The 24,846-nt window shown below is 33.3% G+C and overlaps 3 protein-coding genes across 3 annotated transcripts; 1 reads left to right on the top strand and 2 right to left on the bottom strand.

The window, feature by feature from the left end:
• The first annotated feature begins 1,066 nt into the window (after positions 1 to 1,066).
• On the top strand, positions 1,067 to 2,223 carry LOC125217785 (uncharacterized). The gene is made up of 2 exons (XM_048119323.2): positions 1,067 to 1,226; positions 1,322 to 2,223. Exons 1-2 carry the CDS (start codon positions 1,099 to 1,101, stop codon positions 1,671 to 1,673), a joined length of 480 nt encoding a protein of 159 aa, XP_047975280.1. The 5' UTR covers positions 1,067 to 1,098; the 3' UTR covers positions 1,674 to 2,223.
• Positions 2,224 to 5,375: 3,152 nt separating this feature from the next.
• On the bottom strand, positions 5,376 to 13,929 carry CTF18 (P-loop containing nucleoside triphosphate hydrolases superfamily protein). The gene is made up of 23 exons (XM_048119372.2): positions 13,233 to 13,929; positions 12,784 to 12,845; positions 12,435 to 12,575; positions 12,029 to 12,304; positions 11,620 to 11,706; positions 10,924 to 11,025; positions 10,750 to 10,815; positions 10,400 to 10,510; positions 10,262 to 10,323; positions 9,698 to 9,742; positions 8,925 to 8,998; positions 8,664 to 8,731; positions 8,453 to 8,521; positions 8,254 to 8,354; positions 8,100 to 8,181; positions 7,883 to 7,961; positions 7,703 to 7,790; positions 7,484 to 7,637; positions 6,887 to 7,069; positions 6,712 to 6,771; positions 6,304 to 6,563; positions 5,774 to 5,879; positions 5,376 to 5,641 (listed from the first exon to the last, which is right to left on the bottom strand). Exons 1-23 carry the CDS (start codon positions 13,840 to 13,842, stop codon positions 5,588 to 5,590), a joined length of 2,940 nt encoding a protein of 979 aa, XP_047975329.2. The 5' UTR covers positions 13,843 to 13,929; the 3' UTR covers positions 5,376 to 5,587.
• A 1,964-nt stretch (positions 13,930 to 15,893) lies between these two features.
• On the bottom strand, positions 15,894 to 17,855 carry LOC125202378 (putative vesicle-associated membrane protein 726). The gene is made up of 5 exons (XM_048100763.2): positions 17,578 to 17,855; positions 17,138 to 17,279; positions 16,942 to 17,062; positions 16,261 to 16,323; positions 15,894 to 16,179 (listed from the first exon to the last, which is right to left on the bottom strand). Exons 1-5 carry the CDS (start codon positions 17,765 to 17,767, stop codon positions 16,036 to 16,038), a joined length of 660 nt encoding a protein of 219 aa, XP_047956720.1. The 5' UTR covers positions 17,768 to 17,855; the 3' UTR covers positions 15,894 to 16,035.
• Between the last annotated feature and the right edge of the window lie 6,991 nt (positions 17,856 to 24,846).

Below are 24,846 nucleotides of genomic sequence, written 5' to 3'. Positions count from 1 at the left end.
TGTCTCCAAAATTAGACCAAAGTCTAGATGTGGAAAGCTTTTAACTATATACTCTCTCGTACAAAAAAAATAGTCTCATTTGTGGATGATACGAGTTTTAATGTACACATTGGTAAAATAAGAGAGGGAGAGAAAAAATAGGTGAAGTAGGAGAGATAAAGAGAAAAAGTAGGTAACGTATGAAATGGATACTGAGAGAGAAACTTTCTAACTTAGAAATGAGTCTATTTTTTGTGGACATCCCAAAATGACAAAATTGGACTATTTTTAGTGGACGGAGGGAATAGTAATGTGGAGGACCCCCACAATATACTAACACTATTTTTTCATATTTCTTTCTTACTTTACCAATTGCACGTTAAAATCGTAACATTTACAAGTTTGTCTATTTTATGAGATGGAGAGAATATTTTTTAAAACTTGTACTGAGTTAAAGTGAAAGTGAGAATTTAAATCATGAAAGAATTGCACCATAACCCACAATAATTCTATTTCTTACACATTATGTCATTACGATATAAAGGAACTCAATATCATTTGAGTTTGTAAAAACAATGAAAAATATAGACAACATCATAAAAAGTAGAAGAAAAAAAGTACTCCTATATAATCCTACAAGACACACTCATAACTCATAAGACCCAGTCATAGAATAAAAATAAACCATAATTTCATTGCATGTGTCAATCACACCTTTAAATAATTTTCCTTTTTTCTTTTTCAATCCTAAATACTATATTCACTACCATACCTAATTTAATTTCTTATGTCAAATGGAAACACGAATGGAACTTGTGTTTGTTGTAACGTCTAATCATACATTAGTAAACACGGCAAAAACCTTAGTAGGAAAGACAATTTTAAAAAGGGAAGAAAGAAAGGTTGTGAGTGGTGAGCCCCCACCCTTCTTTTTCATGCCACTAATCGTGGCATATATTTATTATTTTTTTCCAACTTATCTCACACGGAAGAAGACTTGGAAAAATGAATATGATACCCATTTCAATCTCAATCTCAAAAAAAATTATAAATTCATTTATTTACACCTATATATATACATACTCTCTCTTGATTCATACCACATATATGTACATATAAATGGGAAGAAAAAACGTTGAAGTGGAAGGTGCAACATCTTCATCAATTGAATGTTGTATGTGTGGAGATCATGGCGTTTCTTCAGAACTCTTCTTATGCAGCGCCTGCGGATTCCGATCACAACACAAGTAATCAATTTAATAAATTTTTATTAGTCTGTTTTAACGGTCTCGAGTTTGAGTCCATCGTATAAACATTTACTTACTATACATAAATGTGGTAGATATTGCAGCAATTTGTACCCCGGGGCTGAATCGTATGACATTTGCAACTGGTGCATCAATCGAAAAGGGGAAGAGACCACAAAATCGTCGAAAAATTCGTCTCACAAAGCCGATCATCACGACATGAAGATCAAAAAGGGTAAGATCGACATTAATCTTAAAGATAGAAGAGCAATTGGTAACGGAAGCAAGAGGGAGAATAAAACAGCGATGGCTGCGCCGCCGCCATTGGCCGGAAGGAAGAGGGTGACGAGCGATCGCGGTGGGGTTTCGGGTGAGAGGAGGATTATTAAACCTGTTTTTAGAAATAAGGTGAGAAGGTATAAGCTGTTAGATGAAGTCTCGAGCTAATGAATCAACACTTTTATTCTCGCAATTTGAATGGTCAAATTTGCAATTATCTCATCTGGCTCCTTTCTAGCAAATATGTGATCGCCACCCGCCACATAAACATGTGTCTTCGTAAAGAAATGAGTTAATATAGTCATAACAGTTTCACATGTTTAAATTCTGGTTGTCACATCATCGCATATTTCATCGAAAATTAGACGGATGAAATTATTGCGGAATTTCTGTCGGATCGTGATTTTAATTTTTAGATTTTGAAAAAGTGTAGGAGGGACCTGAATGTTAACCTCTATCATGATTTATTCGATAATTTACCCGCATTTGAGTTTTGGTGGACATATAATTCCTCAAATTATTGGATGGAAATGTTTGGAGAGAAAATTGTAAACTTTGTGTGGGAGAGAAAATTGTAAACTTTGGTTATACTTATGGGGTCGACTTCAATAATGACCTCACGTTTTGAATATTTCTTTTGGATGTATATTTTTGTGACTGGTGATACTTGTAAAAAAAAAAAAATCTTAACAACTATGTATATGATGATTTTCGGCAATTCTGTCTCCTACCATCTTTATACAAAGCGTGGTTGCTTTCTTTTGTTTGCCCTCGTCTTCTTCATATTTCCATTTAACCTGCAAGTAAAAATTCAAAAATAGTAGTAATCATTAATTTAATTTTACTAAAATATAATTTATTTGTGAATTTTAAATTAAAATGCCATTTTCCATATTTTCTTTTTATTTCTCGTTTAGGAATACAGATAGAAAGGGGTTTTGGTTTGGTTGGTAGAGAATAAGAGTAGAAAGAGAATTTTCGTTGTTTCAAAATGAGGCAAATAAAACTGAAAATGTGAGACAAATGGAAATAAAGGTATGTAGCAGAAAATCGCAACTATATTGTCTATTTCTCACCACTACCACTTTTGGCCCTTTTTTTCCTCCCTTTTAAACATTTTGAATAAATGTCATATTTTAATAAAATATACTCTTTATGTTATACTAATAATTAAAAGTAGGAAAAATTGATGAAAAAATCAACAAATTTTAGTCAATCTCGTAACTTTAAATATATAACCAATTATATCCCAACTTTAACATTATTCTTAATCGTCCCATCGACAAAATATTCGAGCATGTTACGTGTCTGAATACATTGACGTGATGTGTGCATGTTTAAAAATTAAAGACGTGGCTAACTGGGTGTATTAGATGACATCGCTTAAGTAGCTTATAGTTTGTCCACATATATCTTTCGTCTGACACATCATACATAAATTTCCCTAAACACAAGAGTATAGGATAATTGAAAGATATATCAAAGTTATGATATAATTAATCAATTTCAAAAATAATAATATTAACCATAATTTAACCAAATTTCATGATCTATCTTTATCCTTAAAAATAAGAGGACAACAACCACCTTTTAAATGAGTTTTAAAGACTGGGGATATATTTGGTAATGGAGTAAGTACTTTGTTAAAGAATTGGTATGGAGGGGAGAAAAGTTATCATGGGTGCATTGATATTGACAAGAAACCACTTCCAAATATTTGTCGTAATTAAGAATATAATAAAAGTTTATTAGCCATCATTTGGGGCCCTTCTCACACGCCTTATGCAATCATGGTTGACTTATGCTCTTGCATAACCCAATCAAATTCATTAATCTAACTAAGTGATTAGTTTATTACTACAAGTTAAATTAGTATGTCATAATCAACAACAACAAAAAGGTAGAGTTCATAATTCATAAATTCTAGCTGAGGTTGATTTTTTCGTGCGAGCAATGTAAACGCTAAGTTTGGCTTTGGATGTATTTGAAATTGAATAAAATATTATTTGATGAAGTGGAGGTATTACTTATGATGTGACAATTTAATTTCTATGTTTATATATACTAGTGAAGGACAGATGAGCAAATAAATGTTTTAATGGATTATTTAGTTATAAATTTATAATCATGGTGTCCCTAAATAATAATATAAAATATATAGTCATCATAAGGAATGAAGATTTGCTTATTTTAGCGCCGTTTTGGTAAATGAGGAAATGGGCATTTTTAGGAAAAAAGTATGTCCCATTATTTTTTACGTCCAATTGTTTGAATCCCTTTTCTTATATGGAAAGGACTAAACAAAAGTGGGGATTACTAATTGTAGTTAAAGCTGAAGGGCCCACAGATAAAGATTAGCTATTAAAGTGATATCCATCATAATGATCTACTACTAATGACAATTAATTGAGCCAAATTTTATTCTCAAATGTTTGATTGTGGAATATGAATCCGAATCATCGATATGATCATATGACTTAGATGCAATAAATATGTGCAAACTGAAAATTAAAAAATCATTTGATCATATATATAGCAAGTTTTGATTCTTAATAGAATTTTTGTCAATATTTAGTTGTACTACGTTTTCTCTGTACAATCTCATCCGTTTACTTATATGTAGAGAGAGAAGAATCCACAAAGTTGGCATCTTAGTGAAAATATTATACATACAAAATCAATGGAGGGAGAGAGGATGATCTATCACACAAAAAAGGACATTAAATTTTACACGGAAAGCATATTAATAGGATGGAATAATTTAACTGTGGGATATTCTATTTTTTTTCAAAATTAGATTTTTTGAGCTTTTGGGAGCATCCGCAGCGAAACGCCGCTGCGGATGCTCCATTTCGCCGCTTAGCTCGTGGGGGAGGGGCGGGACAGGACGCGGGACAGCCCGCCACATGGCGAGCTCTGGCCCGTGGCGTGATGCCCATTCGCCGGCACGTTAGTGGGCGTCGAGTTTTTGCTATTTTTAATTTTTTTTTAATCTGAATTAAAAATATATATTATTTTTGCTATTTTAATACTGTTATCGACGTTTTTTCCTTTTGAGTTGAATTACCGTTTTGAACTTTATGTTTTTTTTAATAGTTAAGGTTCAAATAAAGTCTAAAGATATACTACTATCAATAAGTCTAAAATAAGTATGGTGTTAACCATTAACTCATCAGCAAAATCTATCAAAATAAGAAATCAGACTTTGACCATATTCATAAGTTCATGTATTATTTTTACAAAATTCAAGCTTCGTATAGTTTTTTTAACAAAGTGCCAGTCAAGTGACATAGACATTCTGTGCGCCACATAGGATTAAATTTAAGTGAAATTGAATTTTGTGTAAAATTTACTACAAACTCAAAGTATGTTTATATTTTCACCACTTTCAAAATTTGTAGAAAAAAACTAAATTGAGTAAAAGTTGATGTATTTTTGGGCTACTAGCCCTAATTTTAAATCTTAGAATCATCTGAAAAAACATACTCCCCCTTCCTCTAAAGATGAACACTTTTGAAACAGCATGTATTTAAATATAAAATTAATAAAATAAGAAAAAGTTATTAACAAAGTGTTTTAATGAAAAATGAGTCTCATCTCATTTGGGGAAAAAATTCTTTTATAGAAAGTTTTTATTTTTAGATCAACCGAAAAAGAAAAGAGTTTATTTTTTTTAAAGATGGGAGAGTATATCATTGTAAAGAAATATTTATTTGATTTCAAACCATTAATTTTACTCCATTTTCCAGCTCTAGAAATCTTGATAAGATTCACCAAATGCCAATAATATATTTTATTTTTGAAGTGGAATCAAAATTGGTTTCTAAACTATCGTCATTTCACCTCCACAGTCACCAGACACCCCTGAACTAAAATCTAAACACCTTGGTAGGACTTTTTCACTATTTTAGGATGAAAATACACTTTTTTGTTTTTCCTAGCAAATGAGAAATGATACGCTACGTTGTAATATTACTATAACATTATCAAAAATAAAAATGGGAAAACACCTGAAACTGTTCTCTTTTCTAAAAAACTATTGGAGTTTTAACAATATAGTATATCTGTTGGAGCTTGATAAATCAGAGAAGGAATTCACGCATTTTCACCGGTCTCTTTACTGCATTTGTATAACCCTACGCAAAGCACAGCAAACTGAAGTATCAAAATCTGGTTGACCAAAATGATGGATCCAGCCCGGTTTTAGGACAGGGTCAGGTAATGAAATCATGTCAAATTCGATGGTTTCAAGGTAACATGTAGCATACCTCGTTAAATTTGAACAAGAAAGGGTGTGAATCTCTCCGGCTTGTTGCAGACTTTGGCACATCACTGTCTGTAGCTTCAGAACCTTTTTCACCAACCTTTTTAATCCTGATCGAAATGCATAGGAGATGATAAATGACAAACAAAGTATCTCTTTAATAAATAAAGAATAACGAGTGTATAAGAGTAAAACCAATCATTTGCAGCCCCGCGGTAAACAGGGAAGTTAGAGGGAAACAGATTTGATCAATCGGTGTTAGGAGAAAAAAGTATTAGAAAAATTCGTACGATGAAATGGAAACAGAGGAATAGCATGACATGAAATGTGTGTGTGTTTCGTGAGAGTGTGTTTGAGAGAGAGAGGCCATTCACTGCCTTTAGGCATTTGACAGCACTCATGTGATCTTATTTTTGCTTTTTAAGGGGAAGGCCTAGGTGGTTCTGCAATTCAATCTTGTGAATAAGATGCATTTGCCGTTATCTTTCCTATCTAATAAACTAGAAACGGATCAAAGCAAAGGATTAATCATACCGGCTGAAAAAACTAGTCAGGCTACCAGAAGGCTTTTTCGTCTTTTGAACTGATTTTACTTCAACAACAGCTTTAGGAAGTTCAGGTTTTTCAACTGCTTGACTTTTCTGGTTCGTTTTCTTCTCAACCGCACCATTTGTAAAACTAAATTTTGATGGTGGTCTAGTTCCAACGTTATTCTTTGCAAGGGCATGGTTCTCCTCCCCACGCAGATTGGCCGATTTGGAGAGGCTACCTTGAAGAATCTTTTGCTTTTCCACCTGCAATTATAAGATGATCGCGTGTATGTATGGGTCATAATGGCTGATGCAGGAATATAGAAAACATAAGTTAAAATAATAGCAGAAGGAACAACCTGGAGCATTAATTCAGAAATAGAATAAATCATCCCACAGTTCTATAACTTACCTCGTGAACCAAGACCTGCTTTACCGCCAAGGCAAGATCGATATGGCATGAACTGTAGTCCTGCTCAACAGACAGACACCAAATAAACCAAGGAGATATTTCCGGAGCAGTAATACCAAGTAATTTATCAAAGTCATAATATTGTCAGCTCATTTTGCATAACCAGGGAACTAACTTTGAAGTGTATGAAATTGCTAAGCGGTGGATCAAGTGCAATTGTGGTTGCTTCATCTTCACGCCTCCAAGTATCAGGTTGATCAGATTTGATGTTCTTGTACGTCATAGAATATGAGACCATCGTATTTACTAACTGCATCAAATCACCCCTTTCTTTGTCCGAGAGCAAATGCAGTGCAACCTGAATATGGAGAATGCATTAGTGACTGCACACAAGAAACAGAAGCAGCAAGTGTGGTTGACTGGTGTTTACATTCCTAGTGGAAACCTTCTACCATTGTGAATGAAGGAGAAATTAAAACAGCTTATACGTAAGCCAATGAATCGTGTAATGCCCCCAGCCCACAGAGGTGGGGCCCAGTAGCGATACAATTGCACAACGAGTTCCTCGAGCAACTATTTGACATCCATCTTCGGATTACCAATTGATTAATCCGTGTTACTACAGGAGTAAACTGTGCTAATAAATTTCTGAAGCATAGGTTTCACATAAGTTGTGGGACATTACATATCGAGTATTCATGATTTTTTTAACAGTGTAATAGAGTGAAAACATAAAATTGAGAACTGAAGTCAATGGAATAAAATCATTTACCGGTCTCAGAGATGGTGGTGAAAGAATATGCAACAATGCCGAAATTGAGTCTTCGACAAAGGATTTTGTTGACAAATGCCTTGAAATATATGGTGATATTCCATTATGCCATGAGTGAAACATGTCAATCCTTTCTGCCAAAATGGTTCGGTGTCTGTGGAATGACAATTAGATTATACTCATAGAGTGAAAAATAGAGATTAAAGGTAGTGTAGATACCTCTGTAAGGATTTTGGCCATTGAATATCCTTTCTTTCAAGTTGAGCTATCAGACGATGAATAAATATAGCAATGGGCGGTTGATAAACTGTGAAAGAAGTAAATAACAAAAACAATTAGGACCAGATACGCGTCATATACTGAGAATGTGACATCTGAAGATTGCTACAACAGTATTACCTAGAAGAGACATTTTTTGTGTGCGCATGATGTACTGATGAGTTACATCAGAAACTCCCAGATTGTCCAAACATTGTACCTAAGACATAAGTTTCAGTGAAACGTTTATGTTTACTCCAAAGTAGTATGATTCTTCCAAGTCATACACCTAGTGAATATTTGAGGGGTTGGACCCCACCAAAACAAAAAAAAATCAAATAAATGAAGAATAACTCACAGTCTTTTGCATCAGAGGATCAACATAATGGAGCTGAAAAATATTTTCATGGATCCCATCCAATATTAACTCGGAATCGCCACTGGCAAAATAAAAAAAAATTAAATCGACTTTCACTTGAACAGTCGAACTTAAAAGGAAAATTTATGCTTACCGGTTAGATATCAAGGAGTAGAGATATTCAAAGTCTTTGGACACGTTGTTGCTTGAGTTGTTGGATCTTCTGCCAGATTTCGGCCTTTGCTTTTGGAAGATCTTTGTACATACAAATGTAGATTATATGAATATATGAAAAACAGAAAACAGAATAATGAGCAAGCAAATGAGCATGTAACTGAACAATGGCAATTCACCTCTTTCCATACATCAAAAGCACTTTTAGTTGCATCTTTCCGACCCACCACTTGAGAGCTTATATCCATCTTGAAGCAGAAAAGTAATCAAAATAAGGAGGTCAAACCATCTTTGATTTGTTTCAAGAGAGCATCATAAGTACTATATTGATCGTATATTCAGATATACACACACAGATACATATCAAAGAAAAGTTGCTAAAGGTCATACCACATTCAGCATTTCCTTCTTCTTGTTAAGAAACTGAAGAGTGTTCAAGCACGACCGTATGTCACATTCTGATGAAAGTGAAGATTATGAACACATTTACTACAATGACTAGCTTGGTGATAATAATAATTAATGTGTTAACTCAAATATGTAGTTTGTCTACATAAAAGTGTTCAGCACCAATCTTATATGTTTTTGTATGCATTGAGTAGCTATTAAAAATACATTATCTTGGTACATTCAACAACAAGTCTGACTTACCAGTACATTCTGCAAGAGCAGAAAGAGCAACGGAGCTGGCCTTTACTCCTTCCTTGTTACAAATATATTTCAACCTGTCATTAAAATTTACATACCAAGCTTAGAAAATGATAAGCAACAGTATTTTCCTAATATTACCAAACAATTAACAGAAAATAGAATCAAATAAACCTATATAATAGCCCAAACTTTACATAATACACTTAAATGGTCATTGGACCATACTGGGAAAGTGGCAAAACACTAAACTTTGAAGAGCATATCAAACTTATAGCCTTTACTTTGAATTTAATATCAGTCTGTTGTGTACTATATCTGTGTTGTATCAACTGGGTGTAACTGCAAAAACAATTCATCACATACAAGCACATTTGCCAATAATCATGAGCAGCTATAATATATATGAAGTACAGCAAGTACATTAGAATTTAAGTACTAGAAGGGGGGAAATCCCCTATAAAGGGGAAATTGATCATAAGCAGATACTTTATGAAGAGTTATACATTAATATCAAATAGATTACTCTCAACCTAATAATATTTTTAACATAAATGAAATAAACAGCTTCCAAATATATTACAAATCTTCTAATAATCAAACGGCTTTATTAGCCATAATGTTCCAAGCAGATATAGATCAACAAGGAGTGCTGTTCTGTGTGCAAAAATGAAAAATTGACAGCATGGAAAATCAGATATATCAAATCAAGCAACAGAAATAAATTGGTAAGAAACATCAACTGATTCATGAAATCAACAAAATCAACCACATACCTGTTTGCTACACGACTCACAGTTGGTTGGACAAATATGTGAACCCTGAAACAGAAGCGTAAGTTTATGAGATCATCATCTTGTTGCATTATTGCTCAGAATAAATAGTTTATGTACTTTAAATTGGTCAAATTTTGTAAACCTGCAATGAGATTTGTCACTCTTAATCATATACTCCCTCCATCCCATGTTACTCGCACTTTTCATTTAGGCCGTAAATTTGGGATTGATTTTTTAGTATAATTAAATTAGAATTTTAAGTGTAATGAGACATCACTTAATAAAGGACCTCTTAACTTAAACTAACATATTAATTAAATACATTAATTCTAACTAAAACTATAAATAGTGTAAGTAGTTTGTGACAAGCCGAAATGGAACGGTGCAAGTAACATGGGACGGAGGGAGTATTATGGATTACATGCTTCTTACTCTGTTCTATTCTTCTGCTTAGCTGATAATTAACATTTATTGCAATTCCAAATAAACACATTTTTTTATGCTGGTCCTGTCAAGTCCAGCATTGCAAAAGAAACTCAAAAAACGAAAAAAATAGGGACTTACTTGGCCACTTGACGTAATGGCCTCAAGGCTGGCGCATATAGGTCATTACAGATGCATATCACCTGAGTATCCCAAACAGTCAACTCATACCAATACATATTATATATGAGAAATGGTACAAGGCAAAGTCGTACTTACAGGTCTCAGCAAAACTGAGCTTTTCTGCTTCTTTCCAGAAGATTTTCGACCAGTATTTGCCTCTTGAGATACGTTTTCTTTTCCAGTATCAAGTTTTTTCTCAGCCGCTAACTGCATCATTATGGTTCATAATATAGTATTTTGTAGTGAATATCTGACATTAGAAAGCCTGCCTATCTATGCAGAGAGCAAAACCAATATGCTTTGACCTAATTTTACCAAGGCACTACCGCACTAGTAGCTTTTACTATAATTAATCTACCACGGAGGTATGGGTTTTCAACTGTATAACTTCTGTATGAAATTAGATATTATGACCAAAAAAGAAAGAAATCTAAGCAATAATTTACCAATCGAAGAATGATTTCTACAGCACCCTTTCCGTCTCCAAGGGCCCCATCTATCTCATCAACAACCTTAAAAGTCCCAAATTTTGTTCAAGATAAGCACATTAACTGTGGAATGAAAATTATGAAAGAGTTGAAGAGGTATTAACAGTGTTATTATTACACACTGAAACCAACCAAGCACTTTGGCTTTGAATCAGCAATTACGGAATTCATCTGGACCACATCGAGGATTTTAGCTTCGATGGTAGATGCTGACCGGTCATCACTTGCATTAATCTGACATATGAACAACACCCAACCAGTCAGTTAAAGGGTTTCTTTATTTGAAGTTTTTAAAATGTAAGGCTTCGCCCAACTTTCTCACTTCATATGCATGATACTTAAATTTCAATAAAGCAAACTTGGCACTTTTAGCCAGGTGGTGTGATCAGAAGAGTTCATATTTAGATAGCAGTATTCATCTGCACAAGAACTTATCCTGGATAGACTCCCTTACTTATGGTAAACAGTTTACTTCTGACCTGGTAAATATCTAAAAAACAGTAGGAAAAAGGACAAGCTTGATGGCTTGTAAAAAAATTCATCCTGATCAGCATATTTAGTTAAAGCAACATTCAGTTCACATTCTATAAGCATGGGAAAATATTCTTCACAATAAACCACTCACCAATGAGGCAAAAATAATCAGCTATTTGCTTTTACAACAAAAAGGCAACTAAGCGTGTGTGGGCCTAGCGGTAGAGTGGTTCGAGTCCACCATGGTGCGGCCTTTAAAATCTTATGTTTATTTGACCATCAAAAAAAACAAAAAAAAAGAGGCAACTAATATGAGCTCATAATTCATAAAACATATAGTTTAAATCATTTGACCTCAACAACGCGGTACCCGCAATGACTTGCCGCTACATGTGCAAGTGTAGTCTTCCCAAGTCCAGGGGAACCACAAAGCAATAGGACCTGCAATGGTCAAAAACAGTATATTAGCATTCTTAAAATGTCAGAGAAGAAACACTGAAATAAATGTAATGCAGATGACTACTGTAAAATGATTGACAGTAATACATGCAACTTCAATTGCAAAAATGAACTAGTTGCCCATGCTGCAAGTAATCATAAATCCAGAACAGATTACTGATATAGCAATCACGAAATTCCTTAATATTGGCATTTACTAGTGAATGAGACATCAGCTCCAGCAGTTGAGCTCCACCTCACAATCAAAAGGTGGTATAATTAAGTTGGCACAATGTTGGTAAAAGATAATATGCACATAAATAACCTTCTGTTCTGGAGGACCAGAACTTTTGTTCTTTTTGTCCCACATTTCCTGAATGCCTGGGGAGGTGTTGTTTTCTTTATCCAACTCCATATCAGCCTTCATCATATCTTTGTTAAATCTGGTTTCTCTGTTATTTCGAGAAAAACTCCTGGAAGATTGTTTAAGATGATGGGAGCCTGTAGAATGCCGTCTCAATGAAGTTAAAACATCATCAGTGGTACTCTTTATCTCAGACCCAAAAACGCAGGAATCCCACTGTTTCAACCACAGGAGAACCTGCAGTGTATAGATTACAAAGGTTACACAAATGGCAGAGAAATGTAGGAGTACTACAGTCAAATCAATTTATTTGAGAAGTCTACCAAAAACATGTAGTAGAAAGTGACATAGAAAGATGCTACACAACCTCACGGTTTGTCTTTTCGTCACTGAGAAGCTCTGTAAATGAACTTGGAGCATATTTCTCCACCCAAAGTTTTTCAGTAGTAACTGGTGCGGATGATGGGACCACCTCTACGGTATCATCGTCAAAGCTTCCTTGCAAAGCCTTCACAAAATGAACACGTTTCATCAATGCACATAACATCTTCTCTCTTTCTCCAGACAAATCCAATACAGAGCTTATACACATATACTTGTCTAAACTAGAACATAACCAGTTGATCAACAAAAAATATGAATGGAAATATTCATCTGAAAGTCACAAGGAAAACTCTACATTAGTTCTTCTACCAGTATGGACAGGACAAACTTACCTTTGCAAACTGTTCTTGCTCAACCTTTTCCATCATAACTCTGACGGGTTCCTGAAGGAGTCCTGCATGTAACAGTCCACTTGATCAACATCAAATCTCAGCATTCAGTAAGTTAGAAGTTTGCACTTAGTTTATAAGGATGAATTTTGTGCAAGTGAAGATCGTACTATCGTGGATGGCGTACCGAAGCATAAGAAATATTCCATTCATCGTACAATTCCAAATAACAAGTAAATGCATAGAAAGACACAAACAGGGATGCTAAATGGATTAAATTCTTCTCGTTATTCATATAAAGCTCGTAGTTAAGGAAAAAGACATGGATGAAATTAATGCAAATCCTTAGATAATGAGCATTGTTTTTATTTAATCCTGCAAATTAAAATCACATTGTCAATGTAAAACAAATCACAAACAGGACTGATCAAGTGTGCTGGTTACAGCCTCACCATTATTGTCTCGTCTGAAATTCAATTTCTTATTCCTCGCCTCCTCATCGATCTCCGTACTAGTGCATATCTTGGCATACACCCTTTCCCCATCCAACCCTGTGATAGGCACACAATCCCCGTCTATCTCCGTCGCGAATCTCGACAATATCCTCTCCTGCTCCTCCTCCACCACCTCCATCTCTTCAATCGTATCCCGCGGCGGCGAGAATCTCAGCCATTCCTCGTCGTCGCCGCTTCCTTCCTTGTTCTCCTCAGAGACGCCCGGGCAGTCAGGCGGGGCGACTTTATCACTCCGAGATTCGTCTTCTCCACTTCTGCTCCTCTTTCCATTCGTTCCATTACTGTTGAGGCGGTGATTGGGGGTTTCGTCTAGCGATATCGAGCTCGAGAGATCAGATCCGGGGCGTTTTTTGGAAATAGGGTTCAGCTGAAGTGAGGGTTTGGGAGGGAGAGACAGAGGCGGGCGCTGTGGAGGCTTGTCAAGTGACGGTGATGAAGGGGGTGAGGGCGGTTCGACATCGAGCTCGAAATCGTCGTCGAACTGATCGTCGTCCTGGGCATGGGATTCGAGCCATTCCAGCTCATCCAAATCGGGAATATCCATCATGTGCGAGCGGCGGCGTCCTTGACGGAGAGGGAACCCACTGTCTGTGTTTGTTTGGCGGGAAATGGAGACGAAGAAGAGCGGCAAAAGCACAGATATTCGGAAAACCGAGTGCTATATTTTACTCATTTTTACCTGCAATTTTTTTAACTAATAATTTAAAAATACTAGTCATATTTTTATACTTTAATTACTACAGTATGTTAATATACATTATAAACCAATATTTTAATTTAAATATATATATTTTTAAAATTATAGTCTCTCTATCTTCTAAAAATAGGCTATTATCTTCATTTTGGTAAATTCTTCAAAAGCAGTCTACTTTCATTTCTAACAGATTTTTCTTTTTTTAAGAGAGGGATCTCATTTAGAAGGGGCAAATCGTGCGAGTTGAGATATTAAAGACTCGATATAATGTCATTTGACACAACTCCATAACAATACTATTAAAATCTAATTTACAAGAAACTAGAAAATAAAACTAAAAATGTTTTTTGCTAAAAATAAATAAAATAAGGATAATAAAAATAATATTCTCCCTTCGTCCTATAAAAATAAAAAATTTTAGAACGCCACATGTTTTAATACACTATTGGTAAAATATGAGAAAGAAAAAAAAAATATTAAAGCACTATTAGCGAATAATGAGACTAATCATCATCAACAAAAAAATTGCTATAAGTGTATCAATTTTATGAGACAGATGGAATAAAAATAGTTTATTTTTTGAGCCGGTGTGAGTAATTGTTAGTGGATAAGAGTGTGTATTTTTTATTTATTTATGAGATTTAAGAAAAATGATAGTGGAGTAGTATAATAAATTTAATGGAACTTGGGGAATACTACCACCAAACAATTAAATTGGTTTTGTTCATATTTATTCAACTAAAAGTTGGACCAGAAGGTTGCTAATAAATAATAGGCCCAAGATGGCTTATTTGGGCCTCCAAAACTCGTCTAATTATTAACTAAGTAGGTAGTTGGGCAGCCGGTTAGGCTTATGCAGATTTCATCCACTAGTGCTTAAATTTCTTAATATTATTTAGATCAAATAATTACTTACTAACATAAGCATGTTGTCATTTTTTTAGAAATTCTTTTAATCACATAAACAACTTGGAGAATTAAGAACACCTGGTATATAGAATGCACACTTGATACCTGTGATGTACAATAAAAATGAAATGCGACCTTTAGTGACGGAATAAGAGAGTATAATGTAATTTTGAATTCGAATCCTAATTTATTATCAAACCGTGATAATGAATCTAATATTTTATTGTCAAATTTTTGGAAAAATATCTTACCATTAGACACCGATGGTTTTCTTTAAAAAAAAGTAGTTCTATTTTTTTTTTCAAATCATGGAAGCACATTCACGTTAGTTCAATAATTAAATTGTGCTAATTTTTAACCCAGGGATTTAGTCGAGTGGCATGAGACTCGTTCATCCCTAACTAAATGGAAATAGTCAAGGGATCGATTCCTGGGTATGAAGCAGCTTTAAATCTTTAGGCCGGCAGTCCCACCCAATGACCTCTCGCTTATATATTAGCTTAGTTCACTGGGTCCGCCGGTGGATACCCTTGGAAATTACCAAAAATAAAATAAAAAAAATTATGCTAATTTTTTTTTCTATAGTGGAGCCATTATTAAGATTGGGTTTTTTAACCGTTAATTGAAAAGTTTGAACTATCAATCAAATTATAACATATGCTAGTTGACCATTTTCATCCGTCCGGAATTAAGAGTCCGGTTAAACATTTCCATAAAATGTGAATAAAAATATTATAAAATATATCACTAAAAAACACAAGTAAAAACATATCCAAAGAATAAAGCAAATAATAAATCAATGGTCACACATTCCAGTATCACACACTCCAATTATTACACACTCAAACATTTTTTAAAACCCGCACCAATTCAAACAGTACTCCTGTTGCCGGACGGAGGGAGTATAAATATACTACTCCAGTACTGTTAAGTACAAGTACTACTTGGTAAGAGTAAATAAAATTGTAGAATTCGGAATATGTTGAATCTAGTAGTGAAATACACCATCAAATACATGTATATATATAAGAAAGTGTGTTAGAATGTGAAACAACAAGCTTTCTATGATCAACAATTGTAATTCACTTGTACACAATTTACAGACTAAGTCATAATAACTCTGAGTGGTGAGCCAATCTAACACTGGAATTTGGGGCACACCGACAACGCCACCAGGAGAGCCAAAAGCGCCACAATGCCGAACACCACCAGTTTGATCTTCATGTTCTCAACCCACATCTTCCTCTTCATCTTCGTCCCTTGCTTCTTGAAATCCGCTGCCTACAAATCCACAATCATTTTACTACTTTTACAAATGCTACTTACAAGCTTCTTGTTTAATTATTAATTTCAGGGACTAACTTGTGATTTGAGATTATCTGTCTTGTCAACAAGCAATTCGATCTTCTCCCCACGATCAAGAACCTATTCGTTGCAAGGCCACATTCATACCACATTGTCAAGTACAATATGCAACAAGAATAACAAAACTTTTTATATAAAGAGGGAACAACTTTATTTTTGTCCGTAAACCTAGATATCAATTTTGGTCCGTAATATTTGAAAAGTCAATCAACTTTGATGTAATATTGTTTGAGTTTTTTTTTTTCACTATTTCAAACTTTTGTTAGTCAAAAATACCCTCAAGTCATGAAGGGTATTTCAGTGTATTTATTATCTCTTTTTTATTAAAATATTTAATTAATCTCTCTTTTAACTTTTTTTGCCCTTTTATTAAAAAAGAGATAGAAAAAATAGGGAAGAAGAGAGAAAAAGAGAGGGAAGAAAGGGGCAAAAAAATTAAGAGAGATAAATTAATTATTTTAATAAAGAAAAGAGAATAAATAGATTAAAATGCCCTTCATGGACTTGCGGATATTTTTGTCTCAAAAAAGTTTAAAACAATGAAAAGATAGCTCAAATAAGATTACAACGAAGTTAATGGACCTCAAAGCATATTTCCAAATATTTCCAACCAAAATTGATACCTTGACAAAGTTTGAGGACTAAAAAAATATATTACCACCTCTTAAATATACATACCTTCTCAATGTTTTGTAGCATCACACCTTTCACCTCAGAGACCTGAGCCTTGACTTTAGCAATCTGGTTGATTTCTTCTGGGTGATCAACGCAGTACTGCATTTGCTCTTTCAATTTAGGCCTAGAACAATACCAAATTAAAGGAGTTGGAAAATTTGTTTTTTAAGAAAAATGGTACTAAGAAATGTGACTTTACCCAAACTCCCTTTTGAGGCTGTTGGGGCCAGCAGTTGAAGCTTTCCCACCTCCATATTTCTTCGTAAAATCATCCTTGATGCGCTCCAGAAAGGCGATCGGTAGCTGTCTGCCCGCGGATTCAACAGCAACCACACAATAAGCTGCAAAGCCACATAAATGCTTGTTTTTATGAACCCGGACAATGGACAACATGCATGCTAAACTGCTAATTATTCCCTATGTTCTGCCTTAATAAAGGCGTTTCATTTTCTATACTCATTTTGGAAAAATAATAAAATGGCAAAAGAATAAAGGCGTTTCATTTTCTATACTCTCACTTAATTTATTTTTATCCACGTTAACTATTTATTATTATTTTTTCCAAAACAAGTGCAGCAAATGAAACGCCTCTATTAAGATGGAACGGTGGGAGTACTATTAAGGAATCAACGTTCATACTGAATCCATTATCAACGAGGTAATTGAAGGTGTGGTCGTCGCAAGTGTAGGAGAAACGGTTGTTGGAAGCGGAGAGCTTTTGGAGACACTGAGCAGCGATGGTGCCGAAATTCCCCTTGAATTCCGTGTAATCGGCCAAGACCACGGTTCCCCTCGCTACTAAACTGTAGATCAATTTCTGCTGACCCATTCTTGATTGGGTTTGTTATTGATTATATTAACATGAAATATAAAACCCAAAAACCAAAAAATTGCAAGCAAGAGGAGGAAATAATAGCTGAGATTGGAGGACTAACACAACAAATGGGTATTAGTTGATTTCCAAATAAGGGATCAATGAAGAAGCGGAAAAAATGGCGGTAACGGTCGTTTCAAACCGATTTTTTGGTGGTCGAATTTAATCCATATATGTATACTTTCTAATAAAATCCATAAGTACATAGTATTGAATAAAACACAATTAAATAAATAACATGAATCAATGTGTATTGAATATTTGAATGTATAAACCTTATCAATTCAACTAAATTATGTAATTTTGACTAAATTGACGTCTTATCCGACTAATTGAATTCTAACGCATAGATGAAGTCACAAATACTATTTTATGCATTCATAAAAATATGCTAAATTTTCAAATTTCATCCATTTCACGAGAATATGTTCATTTATTTTCTAAAAAGAATACAGTATGTTTTATTGAGATGGTATTTGTCAACTTATTTACAATCAACCAACCTACACTCTATATCTTTTAGCAACAAAAGATTGAACACTTATCTTTTTTTTTTAAAATGGGTAAACGAACATGACTTTATCCACTTACATACTTATCATACACTTTAAGGTAGTTAAGAGATATCTTAAAATTACTCAATATTTCCATAATACGGTTACCATAACATATCGGTTTATTCTTCTAATAAATATGCAATATTTGGTTTCCAGCACAGGATTTTATGCAGTGTTATTTTATGAATTAATAAAGAAATAGTAAAGTAAGATAGAAGAAAAAAATAGAGATAATATTGTTTCCATTTTAGGAAACGTTTCATTTTTATTGGGACAACCCAAAATGGAGAACGTTTCATTTCTAATGGGACGATGAGTGTACTATTTAACATCGCAATTAACATCCCATTCCAATCTTTTTAGATTTTACGGATTTGTTTATCCACTACAAAACACTTATTTTTGATGGAAAAAAAAATAGAAATGCAATTACTTACGCTGAAATTTTTTTAAAATAACAAAAATTTTGGATGGAGAAAAAAATTGCTGCTAATTAAATTAAGGCTAAGTTAACTTAATTTTTTATTTTTCAGAATACTTCCATTTGCTTTTTCTAATTTTAGTTGGGACACCAACAATAATATGTCCTTAACGTTTTCTTTGTTATAGTTTTTTTTTTTATCAAGAAAAAAAATGCTCAAAGCCGACATAGAGAGGCAAGCGAGATAAGAGCTAGGTGACCCACAAAAAAGCCATAAGACAACCTCAACTCAACATGAAAACCAACAAGCCAACGAGTAAGACACCAAAACAAGAAAGTACTTAAAACCAACTAGTAAGGATGACCAACCACTTGTGGAGACTTGACTAAAGAATAGTATTAATTAGTCATTTGGCTCGATGGCAATGAGAATCTTGAATACCTTCCTTTCACCCAATACCCAAGACGCCATAAAAGTTTCTCTTTTCCAGCTCTCAATTCGAGTGGAACTTCTGAAATATTATCTTGTTGCGGATATCCCAAATAGACCAAAGAATGATGTAAAACATAGAGATCCAATTCCAAGCCAACTTAGAAAGCAAGCCAACGGACTTTATGAAGACAGAAGGAGATATTCCACAAGTTACAGCAAAAATTCCAAAGGATGTTAGATACCTTGCAGCAGAATAAGATGTGTTCAGTAGACTCAATTTCTTCTTGCAAAGTAAACAGAGATCATCTTCGACTCCTTTCACTACAAAAAACTGTCGATTTACCAGCAGAAATTAATAGCAGATATAGTCTGTTGCTGTTAGTAGCAGATTGGGGGCGGAATATCCGCTAGTAATTGTACTAGCGAAATTAGTAGCAAATTTATGATGGATTTTGATTCCTCAATCACGGGTCATGATTAGCAGCGTATATAGCAACAGATTGATAGTCACCAGTAAATAGCAATGAACAAATGTAGCCAGTAATAAATTACTAACAATATTGCACTGGATTGATATTCACTAGTAAGTAGCAATAGACAATATATTGTTGGTAAACAATTACCGACGGAATTACAACGAACTCATTTGCACTACTAAGTAGTAACAAACAAATTTCGGTGGCAATAAATTACCAATAATATTGCAGCAGATTGATATTCACTAGTAAGTAGCAACAGACAAATGTTGTTTGTAATAAATTACCAACGGAATTACAACGGACTAATTTGTACTGTTAAGTAGCAACAAATAAATGTCGTTGGTGACCAACAATATTGCAACGGATTGATAGTCACTACTAAGTAGCAACAGATAAATATCGTTGGTAATTACCAACGGAATTACATCGTTTTAATATTCACTAGTAAGTAGCAACAAACAAATGTCACTAGTAATAAGCTACCAACAATATTGCAGCAGATTGATAATCACTAGGAAGTAGCAATAGACAAATGTTGTTGGTAACAAATTATCAACAAATTTACATCGGTCTAATTTTCACTAGTAAGTAGCAACGAACAAATGTCACAGGTAATAAATTACAAACAATATTGATTGATATTCACTAGTAAGTAGCAACAGACGAATGTTGTTGGTAATAAATTACCAACGGAATTACAACAGAATAATTTTCACTAGTATGTAGCACCAGACAAATGTCGCTAGAATTAAATTACCAACAAATTAGCAACGGTAAATGGTCTTACACTAGTTAACAACAAAAAATTGCACTGGTAATAAATATTTATCAAAAAGTTGCAAAATTGTAAAATAGAAACTTTCAAACTTTCTATATTAGGGAATCTTTAAGCCCATATACATCAATTTATTTACCATTTATACCACTACAATAAAGTGGACCCCATAATCCACTAACATTAATTCCGTTACTTTTTTCTTTTTCTCTCTTACTTTACAATTTTTTCTTTTCTTCTCTCTTACTTTACCAATTTTGCATTAAAATCCGTGACATTTCAAAGGATTCTATTTTTCCAATTGTGCATTAATCCATAAAATACATTTAATTTTCTTTTAAGGAAATTAGTTGACTATTTATCTTGTTGATTTGAGTTTATGTCATTGCTAGAGTTTTCAGTTAGACTTTGAGTTGGTGTTTAGTATGGTCCTAATTGCTCATATTATTTTAAAGAGACAAAATGATAGTGTAATTTTATTTTAAATTTGGGGATCAGTATTAATGTAACTTGACCCGTGTATGAATCTTATACTCAAGATTGCACTAATGCATTTATGTGTATTAGATATGTAGCGTTGTGGTGGTGGTCACACTCATACTACTGAATCCTCTCGCGCGGGATCCGTTGAAGAAGATATGAATGCAGCACTTGAGGATGTCAATTTCACGACTGATGATGGGCCCATACCACCTGATGGGGGATGCAATTTCAAAGGAATACACAAACGGGTTAGTTATATTGGTTATTGATTATTAATTAAGTTTGATTTTATAGTATATTAACTAATATTCATATGCTGTAGGAAATTAATTATTCACCCTTCGATGCCAAGAGATATCACAACAACATTCAAGCGCATTCCTAATGAAACGGGATTTAACTGGGCTCTTACTCCAAAGGAAACCAAAGATGCTTATTTTGAAGAATTCCGGATAAATATTATTTTAATTATATAAAAATCTTTTTAAAAAAAATATATATATACTAATAATTTTTTTTCTACATAAAGCATATATTTGGCCAGATTCTTGGGAGGATGATGTGCGGAAGCTTTGGGAGAAAAGAGTCGCAATTCGATTCTCTTCATTCATTAACTACAAGAGAATCGAATTGCGGCTCTTTTCTCCCAAAGCTTTCGCACATCATGCTCCCAAGAATCTGGCCAAATATATGTTTTTTTAGAAAAAAAAATTATTAGTATATTATTTTTATAAAAAAAAAACTTTTATACAATTAAAATAATACTCACCCGGAATTCTTCAAAATAAACATTTTAAGTCTCCTTTAGAGTAAGAGCCCAGTTAAATCCTGTTTCATTAGAAATGCGCTTGAATGTTGTTATGATATCTCTTGACATCTAAGGGTGCATCATTAATTTCCTACAACATATGAATATTAGTTAATATACTATAAAATCAAATTTAATTAATAATCAATAACCGGTATAAGTAACTCAGTTTGTGTATCCATTTGAAATTGCTTCCTCCCATCAGGTGCCATGGTCCCATCATCAGCCGTGGGATTGACATACTCAAGTGCCGCATTCATATCTTCTTCAACTGATCCCGCACGACAGGATTTAGTAGTACGTGTATGACCACCACCACGACGTTGCATATCTAATACACATAAATGCATTAGTGCAATATTGAGTATAAGATTCATACACAGGTTGAGTCACGTTAATATTCATCCCCAAACTTAAAATAAAAGTATACAATCATTTTGTTTGTTTAAAATAATACTCCATCCGTTCACAAAATGTTGTCCATGTTTGACTCGGTGTGGGTTTTAAGAAATGTAAAGAAAAATGAGTCGAAAAAATTAGTGGAATGTAGGCCCCATATTTATATATTGGTTTTATAATAGAATGTGAGTGTAATGAGTTGGTAGAAAGTAGGTCCATTTACCAAAATGAAAAAAAAAAAAAACAAAATGAACAATATTTTACGGACGGATCGAAATGACAAAACTGGACAATATTTCACGAACGGAGAGTGTATGAGCAATTAGGACCATTCAACACACCAACTCAATGTGTAACAGAAAACTCTTAACAATAACATAAACTCAAATCTAAATAAATAGTTAACTAATTTTCTTAAAGAAACTAAATGTATTTTATTACATAGACAACCATTTTTTTTAGAAAATCGAACACTATCGTGGCATATAAACAGAAACCATGAGAGAATAGATATCAGCTATAAATTACTCCCTCCGTCCACGAATAAGAGTCCCGTTTTTCCATTTTGGTCCGTCCACGAATAAGAGTCCCGGTTCATAATTACCATAAATGGTAAAGAGACCCCACATTCCACTAACTTATTCCACTCACATATAATTTAAAACTAATATATACAAGTGGGATCCCTATTCCACTAACTTTCTTCCACCCACTTTTCTTAACATTTCTTAAAACCCGTGCCATTTAGAATTGGGACTCTTAATCATGGACGGAGGGAGTATAACCTATCATTGATAGGTCGCTAGCACATATATTAGCAAAAAAAAGTTAAAACCGATTACACTTAATGTGAGCAAACCAACACAGTTACAAGTTAGTTTTATATAACACAACGTGTCCACATCTTAATAATTTTTCAAGCTTTTTATAGTATAATAATAATATGTTATTAACTTTTAAAAAGTGTAGTGTTCTTCTTGCTCAACAAAAGGGCAAAAGTAATCAAAATTCACTATGTATGATATTCATATAAAGCAATCAAAATTCACAGTAACATTTGTATATATAATGCTTAAGCAAAAACAGAAGCAAGATTTAAGAGAGGGAACCGTGAGAGGAAGGAGAGGCAGCGGTAGCAAAGAAAGTGGCGGCTGCGGTAAGATTGATTAGGATTCTCTTAAAATTGTGTGCTATTTAAGCTAATTAAATACGACGAATATTTAGGTTTTAGTATGTCTAAGGGCTATTGGTGGGCTTGCTTAGTAGGCTAATTTAAAGGTATAACATTGAAAGGTTTAATGATTGTCATATCTCGTACTAAATATAAAGGAAACAAAATATTACGTACTCTAATAAATAAATTACTATTATAATTAAGTAGATTACACTAATAACTTCTCCTCTTAAAGGAAATAAATATTACGTACTAAATAAGGACTATTACTAAATTACTATTATAATTATGTAGATTACACTAATAACTTCTCCCTTTAATAATGGTTTATTAATTAAATATTTTAGTTTATTTTGTTATTATTTTGTTATATATTAATTTTTAATAATTCGATGACTTTAAGGATATAGTTTGAAGGATTGTTATTTATTTAATGATTTAAATATTGCGGTATATGCTACTACACAATAATGGTGTCATTTGGTTGCTATGACAACTAATCTAGGATTAAGTTGATAGATGATTTTAATTGAAGGGACGACTACGACTAATTATCACATGACTATCCATCTAAGATTAAGTCGTGAGATTTAATCTTATAAATTAAACACAATAAATATTTAATATCGAATAACACTAATTGACGCCATGATTATGTTTTTAGACCATCTCAAACCATACACCAAATCTCATTTTATGTGTAAAAACTTCTCCAATCTTACTGCAAATTTAAATTCATTTTTGCGTTTTTCTATCGAACGACACCAAATATCAGTAATGTGTGTTGTAGCTCTTACAAAAACTATGAGACACGTACTCAAAAAAATGGTATAGAATTTGAGTTTGGTACATATAATTGGAGTAAAATTATTTTTTGATATGGAATATACTTAAAAATAGATTTTTGTTTAATGCAGATGATTGAATATTATATACGATCAAAATGGAAGATCAATCTAATATTAGTTTTATCATGTAGTAATCCTTCTGTCCAAAAATAAAGGACACTTTTTTGAGCGACACGAGAATTTGTGCAATTTTATTTTGTGCGTGAAGTGAAAACTATAAAATACTACTCCTAATAGAGAAGGAATAATGTAGAGAGAAATGCGTTTTTATTTTTAATAATGAGTCATCTTGATTGAGATAAATCGAAAAGAAAAAGTGAGTCATTTTTAGTAGAACGAAGGAAAAGTATTAACTTCTTAGAACTGATTTTGGAGCAAAAGAAATGAATTATATATTTCACGTGAGATTTTGGGTTTCTAGCTGATTACTCATGTCTTGATATATTAACACTACCAAATTGATCTTGAACTTTTAAAATATTGATGTCATATTATGTGTTTGAGCAAAAGAAATGAATTATATATTACATGCACATAACTGATGAAGAAACTAAAATTAGATTGGTATTTTGATTCAAATGAAGTGTGTTAAAGATGTTAATTAATTTAATATCATTTTGAAATTTATTTACTCTACTTATTCAATTAATAATTAAA

This window comes from Salvia hispanica, chromosome 2 (assembly GCF_029641045.1).
Source record: "Salvia hispanica isolate PSC_SH4W2 chromosome 2, Shi_PSC_v1, whole genome shotgun sequence".
Classification (NCBI taxonomy): Eukaryota; Viridiplantae; Streptophyta; class Magnoliopsida; order Lamiales; family Lamiaceae; genus Salvia; species Salvia hispanica.
This window is presented reverse-complemented; position numbering and strand designations above follow the sequence as displayed.

Bases quoted from the DNA above. Each gene is read 5' to 3' on its own strand.
- LOC125217785 (XM_048119323.2), top strand. From the start codon at position 1,099: ATGGGAAGAAAAAACGTTGAAGTGGAAGGTGCAACATCTTCATCAATT. The intron at 1,227-1,321 runs GTAATCAATTTA...TAAATGTGGTAG, and splicing joins GGATTCCGATCACAACACAA to ATATTGCAGCAATTTGTACC.
- CTF18 (XM_048119372.2), bottom strand. From the start codon at position 13,842: ATGATGGATATTCCCGATTTGGATGAGCTGGAATGGCTCGAATCCCAT. The intron at 7,962-8,099 runs GTGAGTTATTCT...CTTATGTCTTAG, and splicing joins ATCCTCTGATGCAAAAGACT to GTACAATGTTTGGACAATCT. The intron at 6,564-6,711 runs GTAAGTTATAGA...TTATAATTGCAG, and splicing joins AGCAGGTCTTGGTTCACGAG to GTGGAAAAGCAAAAGATTCT.
- LOC125202378 (XM_048100763.2), bottom strand. From the start codon at position 17,767: ATGGGTCAGCAGAAATTGATCTACAGTTTAGTAGCGAGGGGAACCGTG. The intron at 17,063-17,137 runs GTAAAGTCACAT...GTATTGTTCTAG, and splicing joins AGCCTCAAAAGGGAGTTTGG to GCCTAAATTGAAAGAGCAAA. The intron at 16,180-16,260 runs GTTAGTCCCTGA...GTGGATTTGTAG, and splicing joins CAGATAATCTCAAATCACAA to GCAGCGGATTTCAAGAAGCA.